General features: G+C 48.3%; 1 protein-coding gene across 1 annotated transcript; it reads left to right on the top strand.

The window, feature by feature from the left end:
• The first annotated feature begins 235 nt into the window (after nt 1-235).
• PXMP4 (peroxisomal membrane protein 4) lies at nt 236-23,706 on the top strand. Its single transcript, XM_003932056.4, has 4 exons — nt 236-460; nt 8,638-8,700; nt 12,774-12,972; nt 19,150-23,706. The coding sequence occupies exons 1-4, from the start codon at nt 348-350 to the stop codon at nt 19,411-19,413; spliced, it is 639 nt and encodes a 212-aa protein (XP_003932105.1). The 5' UTR covers nt 236-347; the 3' UTR covers nt 19,414-23,706.
• Nucleotides 23,707-27,062: the final 3,356 nt, after the last annotated feature.

Here is a 27,062-nt window from a genome sequence, read left to right as displayed (position 1 = left end):
GTATACGTCTCCCTTCAAACCTACTCGGGAACCTAACAGGGCCCAAGAGAAAATGCCTTCTGATTCGACAAACAGTGCGAGTGACCTTCTCGGAATCGGGCGGAGCCCACTGTGATTGGTTATAAGCTTTTGTTCTCGTCCAGTCAGACAACTATCTCGATGAGTGCTATTGTCCCCTGAGGCACGTACACTCTCTGATTGGCTCTCCGTGCATGAGTGACGGCAGGCAGAGCCTGTAGACACCGGGACGCAGCGGCGCAGCCGGGGGCTGTGGGCGCTGCAGCTGGAACCCCGGGCTGTCAGTGCCCCTCCAGCTCCGCACCCTGACCCCGCGCGCAGCCTGCGCTATGGCAGCCCCGCCGCAGCTGCGGGCCCTACTCGTGGCCGTCAACGCGCTGCTGCGCAAGCGCCGCTACCACACTGCGTTGGCCGTGCTTAAGGGCTTCCGGAACGGGGCTGTGTGAGTGGGGCCGTCGGGCAGGGCCGTCGGGCAGGGCTGGGGCTGAGGGAATGTCCTGGCTGGGGTCGGAGGCGCGAGTTCGAAGTGCCTCTAAGTCTCGGAGGTCACTATCTGCACAACGGGGGCTGGATTTTGGGTTCCGCGCGCCTTCCCAGCTCTGACTCGGGCTCCCACTGCACATTTTCTGGGTCTTCCATGCTTTGCAACCTGGCCCTCTTGCTTTGACCTCCTCCCATGCCAGCTCCTGTATCTCCTCCTTTGGGTCCAGCTCACCTCGCCTGGCTGTGTACTTTTGGGACTGTTTGGCCTCAGCGGCCCCATCTGCTCAATGGGTAACTGGACTCTGGCCTCTAGCCGGCAGGTGGATGCCTCCTGTCTATGCCGTCCCCAGGAAGCTGCCCATGGGCTCGCATCCTGCTTCTCCCTCCTAAACTGTAGGACTCCTTTGCTAAGTCCCACTTGGCTCAGCGGGCTCCTAGGGTGTGACAATGAATGTAAAAGAAGTTGCACCTATCCTGGCATCTTACCTGCAAGAGAGGAGGTCTTGGGGTCATTGCCCTGGCTGGTGCCTGGAGGGGAACTCAGCCTCTTTTAAACCTACTGCATAACAGCCACCATTTATTGAGGGCCTGTAGTGCCAAAACCAGGGACAAAGCAAAGAACAAGCCAGAGAAAGTGGTTTGTGTCCCGCTGGAACTGGCATCCTAGTGACAACATGGCATGGTAGGGAGAATGTGGATGCCTTGGTTTGAACCCTGGTCCCACCTACCCGTGTGATCTTGAGGAAGTCATTTAGCCTCCCTAAGCCTCAATTTCTGTAAAATGGGCATGGTAGTAGTACTCATAGTATCAAGATTGAGTCAATATATGTGAAATGCTTAGCACAGGCCAAGCATGGTGGCTCCTGCCTGTAATCAGCACTTTAGGAGGCCAAGGTGGGCGCATCACCTGAGGTCAGAAGTTCGAGACCAGCCCGGCCAACATGGCTAAACCCTATCTCTACTAAAAGTAAAAAAATTAGCTGGGCATGGTGGCATGTGCCTGTTGTCCCAACTACATGGGAGTCTGAGGCAGGAGAATTGCTTGAACGGAGTGGAGGTTGCAGTGAGCTGAGATTGCACCACTCCACACTAGCCTGGGTGACAGAGTGAAATTCCGTCTTGAAAAAAAAAAGAAAAAAGAAAAAGAAAGTAAGCTTCATGAGGCCAGAACTTTGTCTATTTTGTTCTTTGGTGTATTACTAGCACCTGGAATGTAGTAGTTTTTCAAATATTGAATGAATAAAAAAGTGTGCAAGATAAGAATTGCCATTGTCCCCATTTTCCAGATGAAAAGGCTGTAGCTCAGAGGTAGACACATTGCTCATGATTACAGCACTTTGTCAGGGTTGGAGCCAGGATTCAAACTCAAGGATGCCTGGCCCCAGTGCCAGGCTCTTGACTTCCAAGGGCACTCAGAGTCAGGTAGAAGGTGGTTCCCACTGGGCCTGGCCAGGTTATATCAGCTACTTCTTGATGTGCCCTGAGATAGCATCAGTGGCCCTTTTGCCAAGCTTTTTACAGGCAAAGCAAGAGTAAATAGGAGTGACACAGGCTATGGTGCTAGCAGGCATTGCACAATGCTAGCTTTGTATACCTGCCCGAACTCTAACCCTCCCTGTGACCTCCAGGGACCTTCCCAACCAGGGCAGGCACTTTTTGGGATTGCGCTGTCATTGTAGTTCCTCTATTTTATTTTATTTATTATTATTATTTTTTAAGATGGAGTCTCACTCTGTCACCCAGGCTGGAGTGCAGTGGCACCATCTCAGCTCACTGCAACTTCCACCTTCCGGGTTCAAGTGATTCTCCGGCCTCAGCCTCCCAAGTAGCTGGGATTACAGGCACCCGCCACCACACCTGGCTAACTTTTATATTTTTAGTAGAGACAGGGTTTCACCATGTTGGCCAGGCTGGTCTGGAACTCGTGACTCAGTTGATCCACCCGGCTGGGTCTCCCAAAGTGCTGGGATTTTAGGAGTGAGCCACCATGCCCAGCCTACTTCCTTCACTTTAAAAGTTGAGTAACCCTTCATCTTTTCTGGTCTCAGTTTAGAAATGAAATGGAAGCAATAAACTCACCCATATAGGGGTGCTCTAAGGCAATGATTCCATTAATGCTTAGTGCTAAGACACTGGGACTGTCTGTAAGGAACTTGAGTCCAAGGGGGAACTGACAGTTACATCTTCACTGCTGTACCAGATGATCAGGAATGCTTTACAGAAGAGGTGATGGTGATGTTTTGGAAGCTGAGTTGGGGTTTGTCAGGGAAAGAAGGGCATCCAGGCAGAGGGAATGTCTTCAACAATGGCCTGGAGGTGAAAAAGAATATTCTGTTTGTGAAGAGAGCCATCGATTAAGGGGTGCCAACTTAGATGACCAACATATTTGAACTATGTAAAATTTATCTCACTTTAATGTTCCGCCCCTAAATATTTTTCAGTGTGCATCTTTAAAAATAAGGACATGTCACATATGGCTAAATTATCATGATTGCACTGAATTTTTTTATTTATTTATTTTTAAGACAGAGCCTTGCTCTGTTGCTCAGGCTGGAGTGCAGTGGCGCAATCTCAGCTCACTGCAACCTCTGTGTCCCAGGTTCAAGCGATTCTCCTGCCTGAGCCTCCTAAGTAGCTGGGATTACAAGCACCTACCACCACGCTCAGCTGATTTTTTTTTTTTTTTTTTTGAGACGGAGTTTCGCTCTTGTTACCCAGGCTGGAGTGCAATGGCGCGATCTCGGCTCACCGCAACCTCCGCCTCCTGGGTTCAGGCAATTCTCCTGCCTCAGCCTCCTGAGTAGCTGGGATTACAGGCACGCGCCATCATGCCCAGCTAATTTTTTGTATTTTCAGTAGAGACGGGGTTTCGCCATGTTGACCAGGATGATCTCGATCTCTTGACCTCGTGATCCACCCGCCTCGGCCTCCCAAAGTGCTGGGATTACAGGCGTGAGCCACCGCGCCCGGCCTATAGACGGAGTTTCACCATGTTGGTCAGTCTGGTCTTGAACTCCCGACCTCAGGTGATCCACCTGCCTTGTCCTCCAAAGTGCTTGGATTACAGGCGTAAGCCACGGTGCCCGGCTGATTATATTTTCTTTTAAGAGATGGCTTTCACCTTGTCGGTCAGGCTTGTCTCGAACTCCTGACTTCTAGTGATCCACCCACCTCAGCCTCCCAAAGTGCTGGGATTACAGACATGAGCCATCATGCCCGGCCCCATGATTACATTTAATAAACTAATAACAATTCTATAATATTGATTATTAGCCAGTTAACAGTCCCATTGTCGCAGTCGTCCCGCAAATGTCCTCCATAGCTAGTCTGTCCAGGCCAGACCTCTCCAGGACATCACATTGTACCAGTCGTTTAAGTCCTTTAAGTCCTTTTTATTTCAGGGCAGTAATCATCTCCTGTCTGAGTTCGAACACTTTGAGAGGGAGCTTGGCAGATGCAGGGAGTTGGGGGTGCTGTGTTGGGAGTATAAGAAAGGACTCTTGCCGGGCGCGGTGGCTCAAGCCTGTAATCCCAGCACTTTGGGAGGCCGAGTCGGGTGGATCACAGGGTCAAGAGATCAAGACCATCCTGGTCAACATGGTGAAACCCCGTCTCTACTAAAAATACAAAAAAGTAGCTGGGCATGGTGGCCCATGCCTGTAATCCCAGCTACTCAGGAGGCTGAGGCAGGAGAATTGCCTGAACTGGGGAGGCGGAGGTTGCGGTGAGCCGAGATCACACCATTGCACTCTAGCCTGGGTAACAAGAGTGAAACTCCGTCTCAAAAAAAAAAAAAAAAGAAAAGAAAGGACTCTTTAGCCATGGCTAGCCAGAGGAGGCTGAGGGCCTCTTCAGGAGAAAGAGGAAGCTTGGGGAGGAGAGCTTGCTGGGGCTGGGATGGGGGCCCTGGCCCTCCTGCCCACTTCTAGGCAGGGGAGAAGAGGAGGGAGTCAGCATGGCCTCTACAACAATAACACTGGCTTTAAAGTAACATTTTTTTGCTTTTCTTTTTTGAGACGGAGTCTCGCTCTGTCACCTAGGCTTGAGTGCAGTGGCGTAATCTCAGCTTACTGCAACCTCTGCCTCTGGGGTTCTAAGCGATTCTCCCGCCTCAGCCTCCCAAGTACCTTGGATTACAGGCATGCACCACCATGCCAGGCTAATTTTTGTATTTTTAGTAGAGAGGGGGTTTCACCATGTTGGCCAGGCTGGTCTTGAACTCATCACTTCAGGTGATCCATCCACCTTGGCCTCCCAAAGTGCTGGGATTACAGGCATGAGCCATCACACCCAGCCTGGCCAACACAGTGAAACCCTGTCTCTACTAAAAATACAAAAATTAGCTGGTGTGGTGGCAGGTACCTGTAATCCCAACTATGGTGGATTAGGGGGGCCGGCAGGGAGGGCTGAGGCAGGAGAATCGCTTGAACCCAGGAGGTGGAGGTTGCAGTGAGCCAAGATTGAATCTGGCCTGGGCTACAGAGCAAGACTCCGTCTCAATAAAATATATAAAATGAAAGTAAATAAATAAATTTTTTTTTAATTAGGTAAAAACATGCACAAAAGGCATAAAAAGTTAGATGCTACCATCCCACCCACATTATCCCTCTGTCACCCAGTCCCTGTCCCTGGAGGCAACCCTTGTGTCCAGTCTTATGTCTTCCTCCAGAAATACCGTAGGCCTATGCAAAACACAGACTTGTGTTCTTCCCACACACCTTTTAAAAAAGTTTTATGTTGAAATAATCTTAGATTTATAATTTCCTCATTTTATACAATTATTGCTGTGCTACACACACGTCTGTACACCTTGTTCTAATTGTACCTCCGTATCAATGTGCATAAAGCTGGCTTTTTTTTTTTTTTTTTTTTCCAAAATTTAAAGATGGGGTCTTGCTCTATTACCCAGGCTAGAGTGCAGTGGTGCAATCATAGTTCACTATAGCCTGGAACTCCTGAGATCAAGCAATCCTTGCACCTGAGCCTCCCAAGTAGCTAGGACTACAGGTACACAACACCACACCTGGCCAATTTTTCGTACTTTTTGTAGAGACAGGGTATCACCATGTTGCCCAGGCTCTCAAACTCCTGGGCTAAAGCGATCCACCAACCTCAGCCTCCCAAAGTGTTGGGATTACAGGCATGAGCCACTGAACCTGGCCAGATTTTTTATTTTTTGTAGAGATGGGATCTTACCATGTTGCCAAGGCTGGTCTTGAACTTCTGGCCTTAAGCAGTCCTCCCACCTCGGTTTCCCAGAGTGCTGGGATTACAGGCATGAGCCATCACACCCTGTCTTGAACACAGGTTTGATTCCAGTCTTTTGTTTCAAGCAAGCCTGCAGTGAACGTTCACATGTACTTGGGAGACAACAGCATATGGCTCATGACAATTGTCTCAAGAAGACTGTCCAGCATTTTTAGACCTTGTAGCCTCGTAAGACCAGGGTCAGGTACCTGGAGAACTTAGGCAAAGGGGTAGGGGTGGAGGTGTTCAATAAAGAATAATAAGAAAAGAAGAAACACTAATATTGATTGAGCTAGGAACTTTTATATGTGCGTAACTGCCAAAAGCCACTCTGTGAAATGGAGGTTGGGAAAAGGGAGGCTCAGAGAGATTAAATGATTTATCCAAGTTCACATAGCAAAACGTGGCAGGGCTTTGGCACCAAATACTGCTGTCTTTCTACTATTCATTTGATTATAGTTAAAACAGCGAAAGTAAGCATGGTCTTATTCACATCATCCCCAGATCCCTAAATGAGGAAGGGAAAGGAGGGGTGGGCGAAGAGATGTGAATCTTAAAAAGAGGGAATGATGTAACATTTAAAATATTTAATAATTGCCGGGCGCGGTGGCTCAAGCCTGTAATCCCAGCACTTTGGGAGGCCGAGGCGGGTGGATCATGAGGTCGAGAGATCGAGACCATCCTGGTCAACATGGTGAAACCCCGTCTCTACTAAAAATACAAAAAATTAGCTGGGCATGGTGGCGCGTGCCTGTAATCCCAGCTACTCAGGAGGCTGAGGCAGGAGAATTGCCTGAGCCCAGGAGGCGGAGGTTGCGGTGAGCCGAGATCGCGCCATTGCACTCCAGCCTGGGTAACAAGAGCGAAACTCCGTCTCAAAAAAAAAAAAAAAAAAAAAATATTTAATAATTGTGGGCCAGGCGCAGTGGCTCACGCCTGTAACTCAGCACTTTGGGAGGTCGAGGCGAGTGGATCACCTGAGGTCAGGAGTTCAAGACCAGTCTGGCCAACATGGCAAAACCCCATCTCTACTAAAAATACAAAAAATGAGCTGGGCCTGGCGGCGCACGCCTGTAATCCCAGCTACTCGGGAGGCTGAGGCAGGAGAATTGCTTGAACCCAGGAGTTGGAGGTTATAGTGAACCGAGACTGTGCCACTGCACTCCAGCCTGGGTGACACAGGAAGACTGCATCTCAAAAAAAAAAAAAAAAAAAAAAATTAATAATTGCTAAAGCAGGGGGCGGGACCTAAAAAAATAATTGTTAAAGCAATGCTTAATCATTATAGATCATTCTGGAAGTCTAGAAAAGTTTAAAAAGCAAGCAGAAATAAATTTTATATTCCTTCAGTGCAGTGGACATTGCTAATAACATAGTGACGTATTTCCTTCCAACTTTTTTTTCTTTTCTTTTCTTTTCTTTTCTTTTCTTTTTTTTTTTTTTGAGACAGAATCGTTCTGTTGCCCAGGCTGGAGTACAGTGGCACGATCTGCAACCTCTGCCTCCCAGGTTCAAGTGATTCACCTGCCTCAGCCTCCCAAGTAGCTGGGACTATAGGCTCAAACCACCACACCCAGCTAATTTTTCTTTTTTCTTTTTTTTTTTTTTTTTTGAGGCGGAGTTTCACTCTCGTTACCCAGGCTGGAGTGCAATGGTGCGATCTCGGCTCACCGCAACCTCCGTCTCCTGGGTTCAGGCAATTCTCCTGCCTCAGCCTCCTGAGTAGCTGGGATTACAGGCACACGCCACCATGCCCAGCTAATTTTTTGTATTTTTAGTAGAGACGGGGTTTCACCATGTTGACCAGGATGGTCTCGATCTCTTGACCTCGTGATCCACCCGCCTCGGCCTCCCAAAGTGCTGGGATTACAGGCTTGAGCCACCGCGCCTGGCTTACCTTCCAGCTTTTTAAATTTTATTTTATTTATTTTTTTTATGAGACGGAGTCTTGCTCTGTCGCCAGGATGGAGTGCAGTGGTGCGATCTTGGCTCACTGCAACCTCTGCCTCCTGGGTTCAAGCGATTGTTCCACCTCAGCCTCCCAAGTAGCTGGGACCACAGGCACGCGCCACCATGGCCAGCTAATGTTTTTGTATTTTTATTAGAGACGGGGTTTCACCATGTTAGCCAGGATGGTCTCAGTTTCTTGACCTTGTGATCCACCCGTCTTGGCCTTCCAAAGTGCTGGAATTACAGGTGTGAGGCGTGAGCCACCATACCCAGCCGAGATTGATGTTTTTAAAAGATGAGAGTGTCTGGGCCGGGCGCAGTGGCTCACCCCTGTAATCCCAGCACTTCGGGAGGCCGAGGTGGGTGGATCACAAGGTCAAGAGATAGAGACCATCCTGGTCAACATGGTGAAACCCTGTCTCTACTAAAAATACAAAAACATTAGCTGGGCATGGTGGCACGTACCTGTAATCCCAGCTACTCAGGAGGCTGAGGCAGGAGAATTGCCTGAACCCAGAAGGCAGAGGTTGCAGTGAGCTGAGATCGCGTCATTGCACTCCAGCCTGGGTAACAAGAAGGAAACTCCGTCTCAAAATAAAATAAAATAAAATAAAATAAACATCCCTTTTATGGGGAAACTGAGGCTCAGAGAAGTTAAAGGACATGCCTGAGACCATACTACCAGGAAGTGTCAGGGCCAGGATTTGCATCTAGCATGATTTCCCCTCCCAAAGTGATGTTAGAATTTGGGATGGAGAGAGAGAACAAGGGGTCAAAAGGAGAGCCCAAAAAGAAAGTGTGAACAAAGAAACAAAAATTAAAAAAAACAACAACAACAACAAAGAAAAAACACAAAGAAACAAAAATTTTAAAAAATAAAAAATAATAAAGAAAGTGTGACAGTGACATTGCAGTAACTGTTTTCTTCTGTTTCTACAGCTATGGAGCCAAAATCCGGGCCCCTCACGCACTGGTCATGACCTTTCTCTTCCGGAATGGCAGGTACACATCCCTCAAAATGGAAGAGAATGTGGTCAGCCCTCAGTGCCAGAACAGTCATAATAGCTTCCTAGCTGGGTCTACCCTGCCCCCCGACCAAGCCTCCTAAAGTCCAACTCTTTTTGTTTTGTTTTGTGTTTTGTTGTTGTTGAGATGGAGTCTCTCTGTCATCCAGGCTGAAGTGCAGTGGTGATCTTGGTTCACTGCAACCTCCAACTCCCGGGTTCAAGTGATTCTCCTGCTTCAGTCTCTTAAGTAGCTGGGATTACAGGCACCCACGACCACGCCCAGCTAATTTTTGTATTTTTAGTAGAAATGGAGTTTCACCATATTGGCCAGGCTGGTCTTGAACTCCTGACCTCAGGTAATCACCTGCCTGGGGGTTCCCAAAGTGCTGGGATTACTGGTGTGAAACACCGTGCCCGGCCCTGAAGTCCAACTCTGATCCCATTATCCCTGCTTGAAAATTATCTGTGCCCTCCAAAGAGGACCAGCTTCTTGGCCTGGGCTTCAGGTCTTTCTGTAGTCTGGCCTCAGCTGACCCCTATTGTGTCTACCCTAGGGTGCCCTTGGCATACAGAACTCACTGCCATTTTATGCACATGCCATGTGTAGCTCCACCTGCAGACATCTACGCATGCAACACCCCCTGCCAGGAGTGCCTTGTCTGTCACTCCATCTTTACCTCCCTCCTGGCAATCCAGACCAGTTCTCTGAAGATCACTTCTGCTGCAAAGCTCCCTGATCTCTTGTGTCTTCACCTTCTTCTCATCTCCCATAGCTTTTCCCTCCAGGCACTCCTTAGAAAACGGGTTTCAGCTGGGCGAGGTGGCTCATGCCTGTAATCCCAGCACTTTGGGAGGCTGAGGCGGGCGGATCACGAGGTCAAGAGATCGAGACCATCCTGGTCAACATGATGAAACCCCGTCTCTACTAAAATACAAAAAATTAGCTGGGCATGGTGGCACACACCTGTAGTCCCAGCTACTCAGAAAGGCTGAGGCAGGAGAATTGCTTGAACCCAGGAGGCGGAGGTTGCAGTGAGCCGAGATCGCGCCATTGCACTCTAGCCTGGCACCTGGCGATAAAGCAAGACTCTGTCTCAAAAAGAAAGGAACGGGTTTCGGTCGAGTCTTTAATGCATATAGGCTCATGTGAATGTACAGGAAGCCTCCAGTAGTCTTAGCTACCTGTAAGATGTGCTCATTTTGTATTTTTATTGATTTATTTCTGTTTGTTTTTGTTGTTGTCGTCCTCCAAGTCTTTTTTTTTTTTTTTGAGATGAAGTCTTGTTCCGTCACCCAGGCTGGAGTGCAGTGGCAAGATTTCGGCTCACTGCAACCTCCACTTCCCAGGTTGAAGCGATTCTTCTGCCTTAGCCTCCCAGAGTAGCTGGGACTACAGGCGCATGCCACCACGCCTGGCTAATTTTTGTATTTTTAGTAGAAATGGGATTTCACCATGTTGGCCAGGCTGGTCCGAGATCCGCCTGCCTCGGCCTCCCAAAGTGCTGCGATTATAGGCATGAGCCACCCCGCCCGGCCTCCAAGTCATTTTTTAAAAACTGAATTCATTTGTTTGTTCCGCAGATATTTATTGAGCGTCTGCTACGTGCCAGACACTGTTCTAGGTACTAGGGATACAACAGTGAACAAAACAATGAATCCTGCTGACATTCTAGTAGGGGGTGGCAGAAAATAAACAGAATAAGGCAAGTCTATGGTATGTTAGGAGGTGATATGGTTATGGAAAAGCAAAATTAGAGCAGAGAAAAAGGGAATGGGGATCAGAAGGGCTGGGGGGACAGGCAGAATTAACTAGGGGAGACCTCTGTGAGACCACGGGCATAGCCAGTGCAAAGGTCTTGAGGAAAGAGCATGCCTGGTAAGTGTGAGAAGGCTGGAGCAGAAGAACTGAAGGGGAGAGAGGATGGAGAGGCAGGTCACAGTTTGACCTGGGTTGGTCCTGTCCAGCTTTGGATCATAGAGAGGAATTTGGCTTTTCCTTTAAGTCCAATGGGAAATTGTTGTAAGAGTTTGAGCAAGGCTGTACCATTATCTGACTTATGTGTTGACAGTGTGAGGGTTAAGAATTTGCTACCAGGTAGGGTGCGGTGGCTCATGCCTGTAATCCCAGCACTTTGGGAGGCCGAGGTGAGTGGTACACTTGAGGTCAGGATTTCGAGACGAGACTGGCCAACATGTCAAAACCGTGCCTCTACTAAACATACAAAGATTAGGTCGGGTACAGTGGCTCATGCCTGTAATCCCAGCACTTTGGGAGGCCGAGGGACAGTGAGAGCAGGTGGCTCTCACCGCATGCAAACACAGGCCCCAGTGTTGCTAGTTGTAAGGCAGGAAAACTGGATTTCCATGTTTTTCCCAACTAATCTTTTTTTTTTTGATACGGAGTCTGGCGCTGTCACTCAGGCTGGATGCAGTGGTGCGATCTCGGCTCACTGCAACCTTCATCTCCTGGGTTCAAGCAGTTCTCCTGCCTCAGCTTTCTGAGTAGCTGGGATTACAGGCACGCGCCACCACACCCAGCTAATTTTTGTATTTTTAGTAAAGACAGGGTTTCACCATGTTGGCCAGATGGTCTCGATCTCTTGACCTCATGATCCACCCACCTCGGCCTCCCAAAGTGTTGGAATTACAGGCGTGAGCCACCACTCCCGGCTTATTTTTTATTTTATTTATTTTTTAAGGCAGAGTCTCTGTTGCTCAAGCTGGAGTGCAGTGGCACGATCTTGGCTCAGCCTCCCAAAATGTTGGGGTTATAGGTCTGAGCCACTACATTCAGCCTCTAGTGATTTTTTTTTTTTTTTTTTTTTTTTAAATTCAGAGTCTGGCTCTGTTGCTCAGGCTGGAGTGCAATAGCAGGATCTTGGCTCATTGGAAACTCCACCTCCCAGATTCCAGCAATTCTGCTGCCTCAGCCTCCCGAGTAGCTGGAACTACAGATGTCCACCACCATACCCAGCTAATTCTTGTATTTTTAGTAGGGACAGGGTTTCACCATGTTAGCCAGGATGGTCTTAATGTCCTGACTTGGTGATCCGCCTGCCTTGGCTCCCAAAGTGCTGGGATTACAGGCATGAGCCACCGTGCCCAGTCGAGGCGATTATTTTTATCTCTTAAAAATTAGCCAGGTATGGTGGTGGGTGCCTGTAGGCCCATTTACTCAGGAGTCTGAGGCAGGAGAATTGCTTGAACCTGGGAGGTGGAGGTTGCCGTGAGCTGAGATTGTACCACTGCACTCGAGCCTGGGTGACAAGAGTGAGAAGAAAAAAAAAACATCACCTCCTCCACTTAAATGTTTACTTCTCACGATAAAGACCAAACTCAGCAGGGCCCCACTGTCTGCCCTGCACCCTCCCCACAAGTTCTCTGGTTCTCTGCCCATGGCTACAGTGGCTTCTCTCCGCTCCTTTCCTCATACTCCCTGCCCCTCCTCAGGGCCTGGCACGGGCTGAGCCCTCTGCCTGGGATGCAGCTCTCCTCCCCGCTTGACCTCCTTGGCTCTTCCTCATCAGGAAGATCCCAGCACCATCTCTTGTCAAGGTCACTGTTCTTTTTGTGATTATTTATTTCGCATTTTCCTCTCCCAGTAGATCATACTCACATACCCTCCTGAGGGCGGTGAGCAGATCCCAGATCCAGCACATGGCAGACACTCATTCCTTCACATGTTTACGCAAGAAAACATTTATTGAGCAGCTACTATGTCCCAGGTCCTGCAGATGAACAAGCCAGATCCAGATACCACCCTCCTGTAGCTGCTACTGGGGCGGGGGAAGGTAATAAACAAGCATATAAATATCAGGTGGTGACCACAGCTAGGAAGGCAAAGAAAATTAGGACAGGATGTGATGGGTATTTTGTTATGTAGGGTGATCAGGGAAGGTCTCCTTGGGGAGGTGGCACTGAGTCAAGGCCTGAATCGAGGGTGCGAACAGCCCCAAAGACTTGAAGGGTGGAGGCTGGGGACTGAATAAGCATTACCCCCGACCTCCTTGGCTGATTGTTTTGCATGGCCAATGTGTAAAGGCCTTTGGGGCTACTGTGTTTGTGCAGCCTCCAGGAGAAGCTTCGGGCCGTCCTGCAGGCCACGTACATCCACTCCCGGAACCTGGCGTGCTTTGTGTTCACCTACAAGGGTCTCTGTGCCCTGCAGTCCCGCATCCAAGGCAAGACCTACCAGGTGCACTCATTCCTGGCCGCCTTCCTTGGGGGCTTCCTGGTGTTTGGAGAAAACAGTAACATCAACAGCCAGGTAAAGATCTTTCCAAGGTGAAGGTGGTGAGGGGGCGTGGTTCAGTAGATAGGTGGGGGTGACTAAAGTGGGTGTGGTTCTATATAGAGGTGGGAGTGGGGAAAGGGGGCTTGATTCTATATAGGGGTGGGGGAAGGGGCATGGTTCAGTGTAGAGTTGGGAGAGGGGGAATGGGGTATGATTCCGCATAGCGGTGGGGGTGGGGGAAGCATGGTTCAGTGTAGAGGTGGGAGTGGGGGAAGAAGGCATGGGTTCTTTATAGAGGTGGCATGGGGGAAGGGCTGTGGTTCGGGGTAGAGGTAGGGGTCGGGGAAGAGGCATGGTTCAGTGTAAAGGCAGGAGTAGGGGTAGGGACGTGGTTCAGTGTAGAGGTAAGAGTGGGGAAAGGGGATGTTGTCCAGTATAGGAGGAGGGTATGGGGGCATGGTTCTGTATAGAGGTGGGGCTAGAGGAGGGGGCCCTGGTTCAGTATAGAGGTTGGGGTGTAGGTGATGAAGATGGTAAGCTCTTGGCTTTTTTCTTTTTTTTTTTTTTGAGACGGAGTTTCGCTCTTGTTACCCAGGCTGGAGTGCAATGGCGCGATCTCGGCTCACCGCAACCTCCGCCTCCTGGGTTCAAGCAATTCTCCTGCCTCAGCCTCCGGAGTAGCTGGGATTACAGGCACGCGCCACCATGCCCAGCTAATTTTTTGTATTTTTAATAGAGACGGGGTTTCACCATGTTGACCAGGATGGTCTCGATCTCTTGACCTCGTGATCCACCCGCCTCGGCCTCCCAAAGTGCTGGGATTACAGGCTTGAGCCACCGCGCCCGGCTGCTTTTTTTTTTTTAAACGGAGTTTTCTCTAGTTGTCTAGGCTGGAGCTGGAGTGCAGTGGCCAGATCTCAGCCCATTGCAACCTCCACTTTCCAGGTTCAAGCGATTCTCCTGTCTCAGCCTCCCAAGTAGCTGGGATTACAGGCATGCGCCACTACTCTGGGCTAATTTTTTATTTTTAGTAGAGATGGTGTTTCTCCATTTTTGTCAGGCTGGTCTCAAACTCCCAACCTCAGATGATCCTCCCACCTCGGCCTCCCAAAGTGCTGGGATTACAGGCATGAGCTACTGTGTCCTGCCCTTTTTTTTTTTTTTTTTTTTTTGAGACGGAGTTTCGCTCTTGTTACCCAGGGTGGAGTGCAATGGCACGATCTCGGCTCACCGCAACCTCCGCCTCCTGGGTTCAGGCAATTCTCCTGCCTCAGCCTCCTGAGTAGCTGGGATTATAGGCACGCGCCACCATGCCCAGCTAATTTTTTGTATTTTTAGTAGAGACGGGGTTTCACCATGTTGACCAGGTTGGTCTCGATCTCTCGACCTTGTGATCCACCCGCCTCGGCCTCCCAAAGTGCTGGGATTACAGGCTTGAGCCACCGCGCCCGGCCTTTTTTTTTTTTTTTTTTTTGAGACGGAGTCTATCTCTGTCACTTAGGGTGGAGTACAGTGGTGCTATTTTGGCTCACTGCAGTCTCCACCTACCAGGTTCAAGGGATTCTCCTGCTTCAGCTTTCTGTATTTACAGGCACCTGCCACCATGACCAAGTAATTTTTGTATTTTTGGATAGTCTCGAACTCCTGACCTCGAGTCTGCACGCCTTGGCCACCCAAAGTGCTGGGATTACAAGCATGAGTCACTGTGCTTGGCAGCTCTTGGCTCTTTTACATGTCTGAAGTCTGTGACTCAATAATCCCTGTGTGACCTTGGGAAGGTCACTTCTCTCTCAGTTTTTCCATCTGTAATTTCATGGTTCCTAATATCAATGTATCTGCTGCTCTCTGGGGCAAAGATTGTTTTTAAAAACCACTCTGTAGTGAAATTAGGGGAAAAAAATGACCCTAAAGTAAGGTTTTCATAAAACAAAACTTAATACACTCTAAAAAGTGTCTCTCATTCTGTGACTTGTCATTTTTCTGGGTTAAAATTCCCTTTTGTTATGAAATGATGGTGAATTAGAGACTAGAGACTAAATGCTAGTTTCTTTTCTTTTGCCCAGGCTGGAGTGCAGTGGTGTGAGCTCGGCTCACTACAACCTCCACTTCCTGGGTTCAAGCAATTCTCCTATTTGAGGCTCCCAAGTAGCTGGGCACCACATCTGGCTAATTTTTGTATTTTTAGTAGAGATGGGGTTTCACCATATTGGTCAGGCTGGTCTCAAACTTCTGACTTCAGATGATGCACCTGCCTTGGCCTCCCAAAGTGCTGGGATTACAGGCGTGAGCGACCTCGCCTGGTGGAATGCTAGTTGTTTTTTAATGTTCTTTGGCAACATGAAAAGTTGGCATCCTCTCTACTTGCCTCCCTCAAATTTCTTAAATATTTTTAAATTGTAAAAATAATTTTTAGTCCAGACGTGGTGGCCCATCTCCATTAAAAATGCAAAAAAAAAAAAAAAGAGGCATGATGGTGCAGGCCTGTGGTCGCAGTGGATTGGGAGGCTGTGGCAGGAGAATCTCTTGAACATGGGAGGTGGAGGTTGCAGTGAACCAAGTTAGTGCTGCTGCACCCCAACCTGGGTGACAGAGTGAGACTCTATCTCAAAAAAAAAGAAAAAAAAATTTGATCATTTTTTAGCAGCTCACATATAATCCCAGCACTTTGGGAGGCTGAGGGGGAAGGATTGCTTGAGGCCAGGAGTTTGAGACCAGCTGGGGAAATACAGCAAGACCCCATGATTTTGTAAATTTAATTTAATTTTACACACACACACACACACACACACACACACACACATACATTTGTAAATAGAGACGGGGTTTCTCCATGTTGGTCAGGCTGGTCTCCAACTCCCGACCTCAGGTGATCCACCTGCCTTGGCCTCCCAAAGTGCTGGGATTATAGGCGTGAGCCACCACGCCCAGCCTATTTTTTTTTTAAGCTAAATGCAAAGTAAGCTGAAGAAAAGAAGTAATAAAAATTAGTGCAGAAATCAATGAAATTAAAAAAGAAACTCAATAGAGAAAAGGAACTAAACCAAAAGTTGATTCTTTGGAGACATGAATAAAACAAACTCCTAGCCAGGCTCCCTAAGGAAAAAAGAAAGGAGACAAATTATTAATATCAAAAACAAAAGAAGGGGCATCACTACTTATCTCATGGAACTTAAAACACTGTGAACAATTCTGTGGTCACAAATTTGTTAACCAAGCTAAAATGGACCAATTCTTTGAAAGACACAACCTGCCAAAATAACACAGGAAGAAATAGACAATATGGTTAGGCCTATGTCTATTTAAAATGCAGACAAGGCACCCTTATGTGCCTGACACATGTGCTTGGAGGACATCATGATAAAATCAGAAAATAAATTGAGGGCTGGGTGCAGTGGTTTATGCCTGTAATCTCAGCACTTTGCTAGGCTGAGGCCGACGGATCATTTGAAGTTAGACCAAGCCCAACCTGGCCAACATGGTAAAACCCCCACCTCTATACTGAACCACACCCCTTCCCCCACTCCTACATCTACAGTGAACCACGCCCCTTCCCCCACTCCTACCTTGACATGGAACCCCACCCCTACCCCCACTCCTACCTCTACACTGAAACCCACCCCTACCCCAACTCCTACCTCTACATCGAAGCACCCTCCCTCCCCATCTCCTACCTCTACACTGAACCTACCCCTTCCCCCACTCCTACCTCTACACTGAACCCCGCCCCTTCCCCCACTCGTACCTCTACATTGAAGCACCCTCCCTCCCCCACTCCTACATCAACACTAAACCACACTCCTTCCCCCACTCCTACCTCTACACTGAACCCACCCCTTCCCCCCTCCTATCTCTACACTGAACCACGCCACTTGCCCCACTCCTACTTCTATACTGAATCCACCCCTTCCCCCACTCCTATCTCTACAGTGAACCACACCCCTTCCCCCACTCCTACCTCTACAGTGAACCACACCCCTTCCCCCACTCCTACTTCTACAGTGAACCACACCCCTTCCCCCACTCCTACCTCTACATTGAATCCGTCCCTTCCCCCACTCCTGCCTTTACACTGAACCACGCCCTTTCCCCCCACTCCTACCTCTACACTGAACCCCGCCCCTTCCCCCACTCCTACCCTACACTGAGCCCACCCCTTTCCCCCACTCCTACCTCTATACTGAACCATGCCCCTTCCCCCACTCTTACCTCTATACTGAACCCCGCCCCTTCCGGCACCTCTACCTCTGTAAAGAACCACATCTCCTTTCCCCACCCCTACCTCTACACAAAACCATGCTCCTTTTGCCCATTCCCACCTCTACACCAAACCACGCCCCTTCCCCCACCCTTATCTCTATAGAGAATCATGCCCCGTTCCCCACCTCTATATAGAGCCATGCTCTCTTCCCCCTACCTCTATACTGACCCATGCCCTCTTCCCCACCCCCACCTCTGCATTGAACCATGCCCCCTTCCCTCACTTCCACCTTTATTCAGAACCATGTCCCCTTTAACCACGTACCCTTTCATCCCTCCCACCTCTGTACTGAACCACACCCCTGCTGCTTTTTTTTTTTTTTTTTTTTTTATTTTTTATTTTGAGATGCAGTTTTGCTCTTGTCACCCAGGCTGGAGTTCAAAGGCAAGATCTTGGCTCCCTGCGACCTCTGCCTCCGCAGTTCAAGCGATTCTCCTGCCTTAGCCTCCTGAGTAGCTGAAATTACAGGCACCTGCCACCATGCCCAGCTAATTTTTGTATTTTTAGTAAAGACGGGGTTTCACCATGTTGGCCAGGCTGGTCTCGAACTGCTGACCTCAGGTGATCCAGCCTCCTCAACCTCTCAAAGTGTTGAGATTACAGGCATTTTTAATTTTAGCCATTTTGATTGGTGTATAATGTAATTTCATTGTGCTTTTAATTTGCTTTTTCCTAGTGGCTAACGATGTTGAACATCTTTTCATGTGCATACTTGCCATCTGTATAATCTCTCTGGTGAAATATTTGTTTATTATGTCTTTTGTCCATTTTCTGTTTTTTTTTTTTTTTTTTTTTTTTTTTAACTGTTGAGTTTTAAGTATTTTAAAAATATATTCCAGGCCAGGCTAATGCCTATAATCCCAACACTTTGGGAGGCCAGGACAGAAGGATTGCTTGAGCCCAGGAGTTTTAGACCAGCCTGGCCAACATAGTGGGACTCCAATCACCATAAAAATTAAAAATTAGCTGAGTGTGGTGGTGAATGCCTGTAGTCCAGCTATTAGGGAGCCTGAGGTGAGACGATTGCTTGAGCCCAGGAAGTGTGGTTGTGGTGAGCCGTGATTGTGCCACTGTACTCAGCCTGGGCAACGTAGTGAGACCCTGTCTCAAAAGGAAACAAATCAAAAAAAAACCAAATAGGGCCAGGCGCGGTGGTTCACACCTGTAATCTCAGCGCTTTGGGAGGTTGAGGCAGGCGGATCGCAAGGTCAGGAGTTTGAGACCAGCCTGGCCTACATGGTGAAACCCCATCTCTACTAAAAATACAAAAAGTTAGCCAGGTGTGGTGGCGCATAGTCCCAGCTACTCGAGAGGCTGAGGCAGAAGAATTGCTTGAACCCTGGAGGTGGAGGTTGCAGTGAGCTGAGATCACGCCACTCTCCAGCCTGGGCAACAGAGTGAGATTCTGTCTTAAAAAAAAAAAAAAATATATATATATATATATATATATATATATATATATATGTATGTATACACATCTGGAATATATATACCTATTTAGACACTTTGTCACATACATGTTTCTAAATATCTTCTCCTAGTCTGTAGCTTTTCTTTTTTTTTGTATTTTTTTTTTATTGCATTTTAAGTTTTGGTAGTCTGTAGCTTTTCTTTTCATCCTCTTCTCAAGGGTTTTCAAAAGAAAAAGTTTTAAATTTTGATGTGATCTGATTTATCAGTTTTTCCTTTTATGGATCATGTTTCTGGTGTCAAGTTACCTTTTGGTCTTGAACCATGTAAATGTATTTCATTTTCTAATAAAAAAGCATAATAAAAGACAGATATCGCAGTATTAAAATGTCTACTGCATGCCACCTCAAATCCTCTGGCACATCAGCTTTGAAAAAAAAACAATTCGGTGCCCAGAAGGCTCCCCAGTGCATGGGGGTGGGCAGGAAGAAGGCTCCCAGCAGCTGCACTCACCAGTAATTCCCACCTTTGGCTCTTTGCAGATAAACATGTACGTGTTGTCACGTGTCCTGTTTGCCCTGAGCCGCCTGGCCGTGGAGAAGGGCTACATCCCTGAACCCAGGTGGGACCCGTTCCCAGTGCTCACCGCGGTGTTGTGGGGGCTGGTGCTGTGGCTCTTTGAGTATCACCGGCCCACTCTGCAGCCCTCGCTTCAGTCCTCCATGACCTACCTCTATGAGGACAGCAACGTGTGGCACGACATCTCAGACTTCCTCATCTATAACAAGAGCCGCCCCTCCAAGTAATTCGGCCCTGAGGTGTCCGGCTGTGGCTCAAGATTTGGCTGCTCGCAAACCCTCCCGAAGGATCCTGCCTTCTCAAGATCATGGGCCTCCGACTCCAGCTGGTGTTATCCCAGGGTTCCATTTGCCAAAGTAAAAGCACTGATTTTCAATCCCAGTGGGTACTCTTAAATGGTGGCACATGTGGCCAAATCAGGCCAAGGAATCTAGGGCTTGGTTCCAGCTATAAAGCTGACTTCTGTGAGACTGGGGCCAGCCACACCCATCTCTAGGCCTCAGAGGTCATGAAGCTCAGAGGTGGTCCCTGAAGTCTCTTTCTGGTGGGTATGTTCATTCTTCAACTGTCCTTCTGTCACAGAGGGCTCCTTGCTGGTGGGCAGTGGATCTTCAATACTTTTAAAAAAACGCTAAGTTTCTCATCTCAGATGTTCTATTGGAGAAGTTCTAGAGTCCCACTGTCTAGTAGAAACAGTTGAGCCATAGATGTAATTAAAATGTTTCTAGTAGCCACATTACAAAAAAGTAGAAGGCTGGGCGCTGTGGCTCATTCCTGTAATCCCAGCACTTTGGGAGGCTGAGGCTGGTGGATCACTTAAGCTCAGGAGCTTGAGACCAGCCTGGGCAACATGGTGAAAGCCAGACTCCACAAAAAATACAAAAAATTAGCTGGATGTGGTAGCACGCACCTGTGGTCCCAACTGAGGTGGGAGGATCACTTGAGCCTGGGAGGTCAAGGCTGCAGTGAGCTGAGATCACGCCACTGCACTCCAGCCTGGGCAACAGTGAGACCCTGTCTCACCAAAAAAAAAAAAAAAAAAAAGTGATATTAATCTTAATTATAGATTTTAACACAAATTTCTAAAAGTTATTTCAACATATAATTAACATAATTATATATTTTGCACTCTTTTTTTGTATTAAGTCTTCAAAAATTGGGTATATGTTTAGCTACCCATATTTTCAGGGCTCAGTAGCCACATGTGGCTAGCGGCTGCTGTGACAGGCAACACAAATACAGATCACTTGTATCCTCACCGAAGAGTCTAGTGGATGGTGCAGATCTAGAGCTAGAGAACATGGGTTTGAGTCCCCACTCCCCCACTGTGTAACCTTGGGGAAGGTTCTGGACCTCTCAGAGCCTCAGTTTATCATAAAATGAGGATAATTAGACTGCCCTGGTCCTCATTGGACTTACGCAACTACCACTGCTACACTCCTGCGAATTACTTTCGTTTACTGCATTCATCTTTCCTCTGGTGTTTTGCACTTATTATTATTATTATTATTATTTTATTATTATTATTATTATTTGAGACGGAGTCTCAGTCTATTGCCCAGGCTGGAGTGCAGTATCTTGGCTCACTGCAACCTCCGCCTCCCGGGTTCAAGGGATTCTTCTGTTTCAGCTTTCCAAGTAGTTGGGATTCCACGCGCATGCCACCTTGCCTGGCTAATTTTTTGTATTTTTAGTAGAGACAGGGTTTCACTGTGTTCCCCAGGCTGATGGCGAACTCCTAAGCTCAGGTGATCCACTTGCCTTGGCCTCCCAAAGTGCTAGGATTATAAGCCTGAGCAGCAGAGCCCAGCCTTATTATTATTTTTTTTTTAAAATAGCAGCAGGGTCTCACTCTGTCACTAGGGCTAGTCTCAACTACCTGGCTTCAAGCTATCTTCCTGCTTCAGCCTCCCAAAGTGCTATGATTACAGGCATGAGGCACTGTGTGCAGCCTGCACATATTATTTTTAAACCATACAATGGCCTTGCAAAGATGCGTTTTGATCCCCATTTTACAGATTTAGAAACTGAGGGTCAGGCCAGGCATGGTGGCTCACACTATAATCCCAGTACTTTGGGAGGCCAAGGCAGGCAGATCGCCTGAGGTCAGGAGTTCTTGACCAGCCTGGCCAACATGGTGAAATCCCATCTCTACTAAAAATACAAAAATTAGCTGGGCATGGTGGCACACCCCTGTAATCCCAGCTACTAGGGAGGCTGAGACAAGATAATTGCTTGAACCCAAGAGGTGGAAGTTGCAGTGACCCGAGATCGAACCACTGTACTCCAGCCTGGGCCACAGCGAGACTATGTCTCAAAAAAAAAAAAAGAAAGAAAAAAACTGAGCCGGGCGCGGTGGCTCAAGCCTGTAATCCCAGCACTTTGGGAGGCCGAGGCGGGTGGATCACGAGGTCGAAAGATCGAGACCATCCTGGTCAACATGGTGAAACCCCGTCTCTACTAAAAATACAAAAAATTAGCTGGGCATGGTGGCGCTTGCCTATAATCCCAGCTACTGAGGAGGCTGAGGCAGGAGAATTGCTTGAACCCAGGAGGCGGAGGTTGCGGTGAGCCGAGATCGCGCCATTGCACTCCAGCCTGGGTAACAAGAGCGAAACTCTGTCTCAAAAAAAAAAAAAGAAAAAGAAAAAAAAAGGATCAGAGAGGGGAATAACTTGCCCAAGGTAATACAAATAGTGTAATTGGTTAAATCAGGATTTGAACTCAGATCTTTCTGATTTCAAAGCCCATGTTTTCTTCAGTGCCTTGCTTCAAATTAAGAAACCTAAGCCATGCTATGCAAACATTAGCTCATTATAGGATATGGACTAGAAAGGGGTACAAATTTAAATGCCCACAGGAGCCTATAATGACATCAATTGAAACATTCAGGGTGCTATGCAGTGGGGAGGGATGGGGACATGGGAAACTGAAGACTTGTGTGCCAGTCTGATTTTTGCAAAACCCGTGATTCGGGACCGGGCGCAGTGGCTCACACTTGCAATCCCAGCACTTTGGGGAGGCCCAGGTGGGCAGATCACCTGAGGTCATGAATTCGAGACCAGCCTGGCCAACAAGGTGAGGCCCCGTCTCTACTAAAAATGCAAAAATTAGCTGGATGTGGTGGTGGGCACCTGTAATCCCAGCTACTCGAGAGCCTGAGGTGGGAGAATCTCTTGAACCTGGGCGGCTGCCGTGAGCTGAGATTGTGTCATTGCTCTCCAGCCTGAGTGAGAGAGCAAGACTCAGTCTCGGCCAGGCACGGTGGCTCACACCTTGGGAGGCCAAGGCGGACAGATCAAAAAAAGACTTGGTCTTTAAAAAAAAAAAAAAAAAAAACGCCGGGCGCGGTGGCTCAAGCCTGTAATCCCAGCACTTTGGGAGGCTGAGGCGGGTGGATCACGAGGTCGAGAGATCGAGACCATCCTGGTCAACATGGTGAAACCCCGTCTCTACTAAAAATACAAAAAACTAGCTGGGCATGGTGGCGCGTGCCTGTAATCCCAGCTACTCAGGAGGCTGAGGCAGGAGAATTGCCTGAGCCCAGGAGGCGGAGGTTGCGGTGAGCCGAGGTCACGCCATTGCACTCCAGCCTGGGTAACAAGAGCGAAACTCCGTCTCAAAAAAAAAAAAAAAAAAAAAAAAATACAATCTTGGACAAATCAAACAAGTCTCCAGGAAAATTCGGTCCATGGGCTACCAATTTGAGAGCATTGGTCTGGTAGATATGCTTTCATTAATATACTTACTCCAGCAGTCTCAGTCTCTATTTTTCAGACTTTACTAGTAGAAATGTACACATGAGTCACTGGAGATCTTACTAAAATGCAGTTTCTGATCCAGTGAGCTGGGGTGGGGCCTGAGAGTCTGCATTTCTCCCAGGCTCCCAGGTGCTGCCAGTGATGCTGGTCTGAGTAACAAGTGGGTGGGGAATGATACGGAGCCATCCATTGTTATCCCATCTGACAGATGAGTCACAGAGCCTTAGGTAACTGAGGTGGGATCACTCTGATTCTGTAAGCTGTGTTTTTAGCCACAATATTTACTGCAAACTTGGGAGTAGGTGATGTTGAAACTCTTTTAACTTGCTGTGGAGGCTGAATGAGCTCTAGGGCAAGGGGTCTGTAACCCCAGTGTCCGTCCATGGCCTGTTAGGGACCGGGCTGCACAGCAGGAGTTAAAAGGCATGAGCCTGGGAAGCTTCATCTGTATTTACAGCCACTCCCCATTGCTCACATTCCCAGCTGAGCTCTGCCTCCTGTCAGATCAGCGGAGTTAGATACTCATAGGAGCACAAACCCTATTGTGATCTGCACATGTGAGGGATCTGGGTTGCGTGCTTGTAAGAGTCTATGCCTGATGATCTGTCAGTGTCTCCCATCGCCCCCAGATGGGACCATCTAGTTGCTGGAAAACACAATCAGGGCTCCCATTGATTCTCCATTATGGTGAATTGTATAATTATTTCATTGTATGTTACAAAGTAATAATAATTGAAATAAATTTCACAGTAAATGTAATGTGCTTGAATCATCCTGAAACCACGCCCCCTCCCACCGGTCCGTGAAAAAATTGTCTTCCATGAAACTGGTTCCTGGTGCCGGAAAGGCTGGGGACCGCTGCTCTAGAGGTTGAGGAGGGCAGAGGGCTTCGGCCATCAACAAGCAGGTTTTATAGCAGATGGTGGGGGTTCCCTGACCATAGCCCCTCTAACTAATCACTCTCGTGCACACCAGCCAGCTTTGCCAGTGGCTGCCCCTCTGTCTCTCTGCCTGAGGACTCTAGCTTGTCACTGGTGCCTCCTCTGCCAGCCTGTGGCAGTCCTGAAGGGCTGGGGAATGAACACATCCCTGGAGCAACCCTCAACCAATGACTGACAAATACCCCCACTCCCACAGCCCGCAGCTCTCACCCCTCGGGTGGGATAACTCAGAGGTACATGCTCCACACTGACTCCCAGAGCTCCCCCGCAGGGCTGAACCTCAAATACCCTCCCTGTCTCCCTTCCTCATGCCCCTAGCAGTGCTTCCTGGGACCACTTCCCATATCAACCACTTGCACTCAATTTCGTGTCTTAAAGTCTGCTATTGGGGAAACCCAAACTAAAATTGGCCTCTGTACAGCATTGAGAGGCAGTATAGCACGATGGTCAGGGACATAGGCTTTGGAGCCAGAGTGCCTGGGGCTCAAGCCCTGGCTCTACAATTTCCATGGGCAAGTTACTGAGTAACAGCACACACCTCAAGTGGTCTGGAGGGTTGAAGACTATGAAGTGGTTAAAGTGAGCCCTCAATAAATGCTGTTATTTCTTTTTTTTTTTTTTTTTTTTTTTTTTTTTTTTTTGAGACAGAGTTTCGCTCTTGTTACCCAGGCTGGAGTGCAATGGCGTGATCTCGGCTCACCGCAACCTCCGCCTCCTGGGTTCAGGCAATTCTCCTGCCTCAGCCTCCTGAGTAGCTGGGATTACAGGCACGTGCCACCATGCCCAGCTAATTTTTGTATTTTTAGTAGAGACGGGGTTTCACCATGTTGACCAGGATGGTCTCAATCTCTCGACCTCGTGATCCACCCGCCTCAGCCTCCCAAAGTGCTGGGATTACAGGCGTGAGCCACCGCGCCCGGCCAAATGCTGTTATTTCTAATAGAGCATGCAAATATAGAGGAAGTTTGGGTTCTGAGGACTGAGCACACCCTGCGTTTAGCCTGTCCTGCCCTCAGCTGAAGGTGAAACCTTGGCCACCTGCCCTCCTGAAGTCCCCCGACTGCTGCTGGGGGTTGGCCAGCTCTGCTACTGACTGTCTCTGCTCTCTAAGAATAGGTTTCCCTCACAGATGGCATCTCTCTGGATGCTGCTAGAGCATCTGGTGCCTCCAACTGCAAACTCCAGGGAGGAAGGCGGTGTGGTCCTCGCTGTGGAGCAGGGCTCTGGCTTCCGGCAGATCTAAGAGGAGGTCCTTCTTAGCTGAGCTCTATCCTCTAAGACCTGAAAAACAGGGATGGCCGGGGGCTCTTTCTGCACAGCAAGCACCATGCTTCCTAAATGCAAGTTCCTGAAACAGCAGAATGGTTTAACCTGTACTTATTAGGCACCTGCTACAATCCTGTTAATTCTTTTGACATGTAAGATTTAAAAAAAAAAAAATTTAAATCAATACTATACATAGTACAAAATTCAAAGTTATAAATAGTCTATAGCCAGGCGTAGTGGCTCACACTTGTAATCCTAACACTTTGGGAGCCTGTAGTGGGTGGACTGCTAGAGCCCAGGAGTTACAGACCAGCCTAGGCAACATAGGGAGACCTGTCTCTATAATAGTTACAAATATTAGCCTGGTGTGGTGGCATACGCTTATAGCCCCAACTGCTGGGGAGGCTAAGGTGGGAGGATCACCTGAACCTGGGAGGTTGAAGCTGCAGTGAGCTGTGATCGTGCCAGTGCACTCCAGCCTGGGCAACAAAGCGAGACCCCATGCTCCCCCTCCCCCCCGCAAAAAAAAAAAAAAAAGGCCCGGCATAGTGGCTTTTGCCTGTAATGCCAGCATTTGGGAGGCCAAGGCTGGCAGATCTCTTGAGGTCAAAAGTTCAAGACCAGTCGGGCCAACATGGTGAAACCCTGTCTCCATGAAAAATACAAAGATTAGCTGGGTGTGGTAACATGCGCCTGTAATCCCAGCTACTTGGGAGGCTGAGGCGGGAGGATTGCTTGAACTCAGGAGGTGGAGGTTGCAGTGAGCCAAGACCACACCACTGCACTGCAGTGGGTGACAGAGTGAGACTCTGTCTCAAAAGAAAAAAAAAAATGTATAAAAGGGAAAAGTCAGGTTCCTTCCTACACCTGTGCTGCAACCCCAGACCCTTCCTTTGCTGGGGCACCCACTGTTAGCATTTTCTCATACAGCCTTCCTGGAATATTCTATGCACAGCCACCTATCTTTGTCTTAAAAGGAACTTTTATGTTGCAATATCATCTCAACTCTGACATGTCTTCCTTGTCCTCTGTGTGTCTGGTTTCTCTTTGATCAGTAATCCCATATAAAAGGGAGTCTTTTCTTTGAGGCTGTTTTCTCCCCACATCCCCGACAGCTTCCCCCTCTCCTCCCAATATCTTGGGCAGATCCTTGCTGTGATTGGTGCAGAGATGACGACCCCAGGTGTCCTGAGCCTTACAGTAGAGGACACCAAGCATTCAGGCACAGGGAACTCCCACTGAAAGGGGAAGGACAAAACCCAAGTTAATTTCGGCCTCTTCTGCTGCTCCGCTCCCAAATTAGAGATGCTAAGTGAACCCATGTGAGCGCGGTGACTCACAGGCCCAGACGCCAAGAGGCTGCCTTGTTTGATGCTGGCCGCTGCGGCTTCCACATTGAGGCTCCAGAAGGGATTCTGGTGACAGTGTTTCCTTCCACATTGTTCACTTTTACCTCCCGATGGGTACATTTGGGGTGTATAAGAATCATGCTTTGAACCTGGCTCTCTCCTAAACCAGATCACCGTGCTGTGCTCTGCCTCTCAAAACGAAGCCCACGTCACCACAATCTGTGACTTCAGATGGGTCGCTTTCTATGACAAATTTGAGGATCTTTATAAAAAGAAATTTTTTTTCTCTTCCCTTGTCTTGTTCCAGATTCACAGGGTGAGAGTTTGTCTTAGTTCAGCCCTGAAGGGCATTCGGGGTGAGCAGTTTTGATTTTCAGCAGAGGGTGCCCTGTAGAGTGGGACCCACTCTTGTGAGGTGGAGGGCTTGGCTGCCCAGGTAGAAGACAGAGAGAGATGATGATCATGTAGTCCTTCAGGTGAAAAATACAAATAAAATTAACTAATTAAAAAATAAAGACGACAGAGGGAGAGCTGAGCTCTCTTCTGAGTGGTGTTCTGA

This window comes from Saimiri boliviensis, chromosome 9 (assembly GCF_048565385.1).
Source record: "Saimiri boliviensis isolate mSaiBol1 chromosome 9, mSaiBol1.pri, whole genome shotgun sequence".
Classification (NCBI taxonomy): domain Eukaryota; kingdom Metazoa; phylum Chordata; class Mammalia; order Primates; family Cebidae; genus Saimiri; species Saimiri boliviensis.
The sequence above is the reverse complement of the archived record's forward strand: the minus strand, read 5'-3'. Positions and strand labels throughout refer to the sequence as shown.

Coding starts and splice junctions, on each gene's coding strand:
- PXMP4 (XM_003932056.4), top strand. CDS start 348: ATGGCAGCCCCGCCGCAGCTGCGGGCCCTACTCGTGGCCGTCAACGCG. Junction 8,701..12,773: donor TTTCTCTTCCGGAATGGCAG/GTACACATCCCT, acceptor GTGTTTGTGCAG/CCTCCAGGAGAAGCTTCGGG. Junction 12,973..19,149: donor ACAGTAACATCAACAGCCAG/GTAAAGATCTTT, acceptor GGCTCTTTGCAG/ATAAACATGTACGTGTTGTC.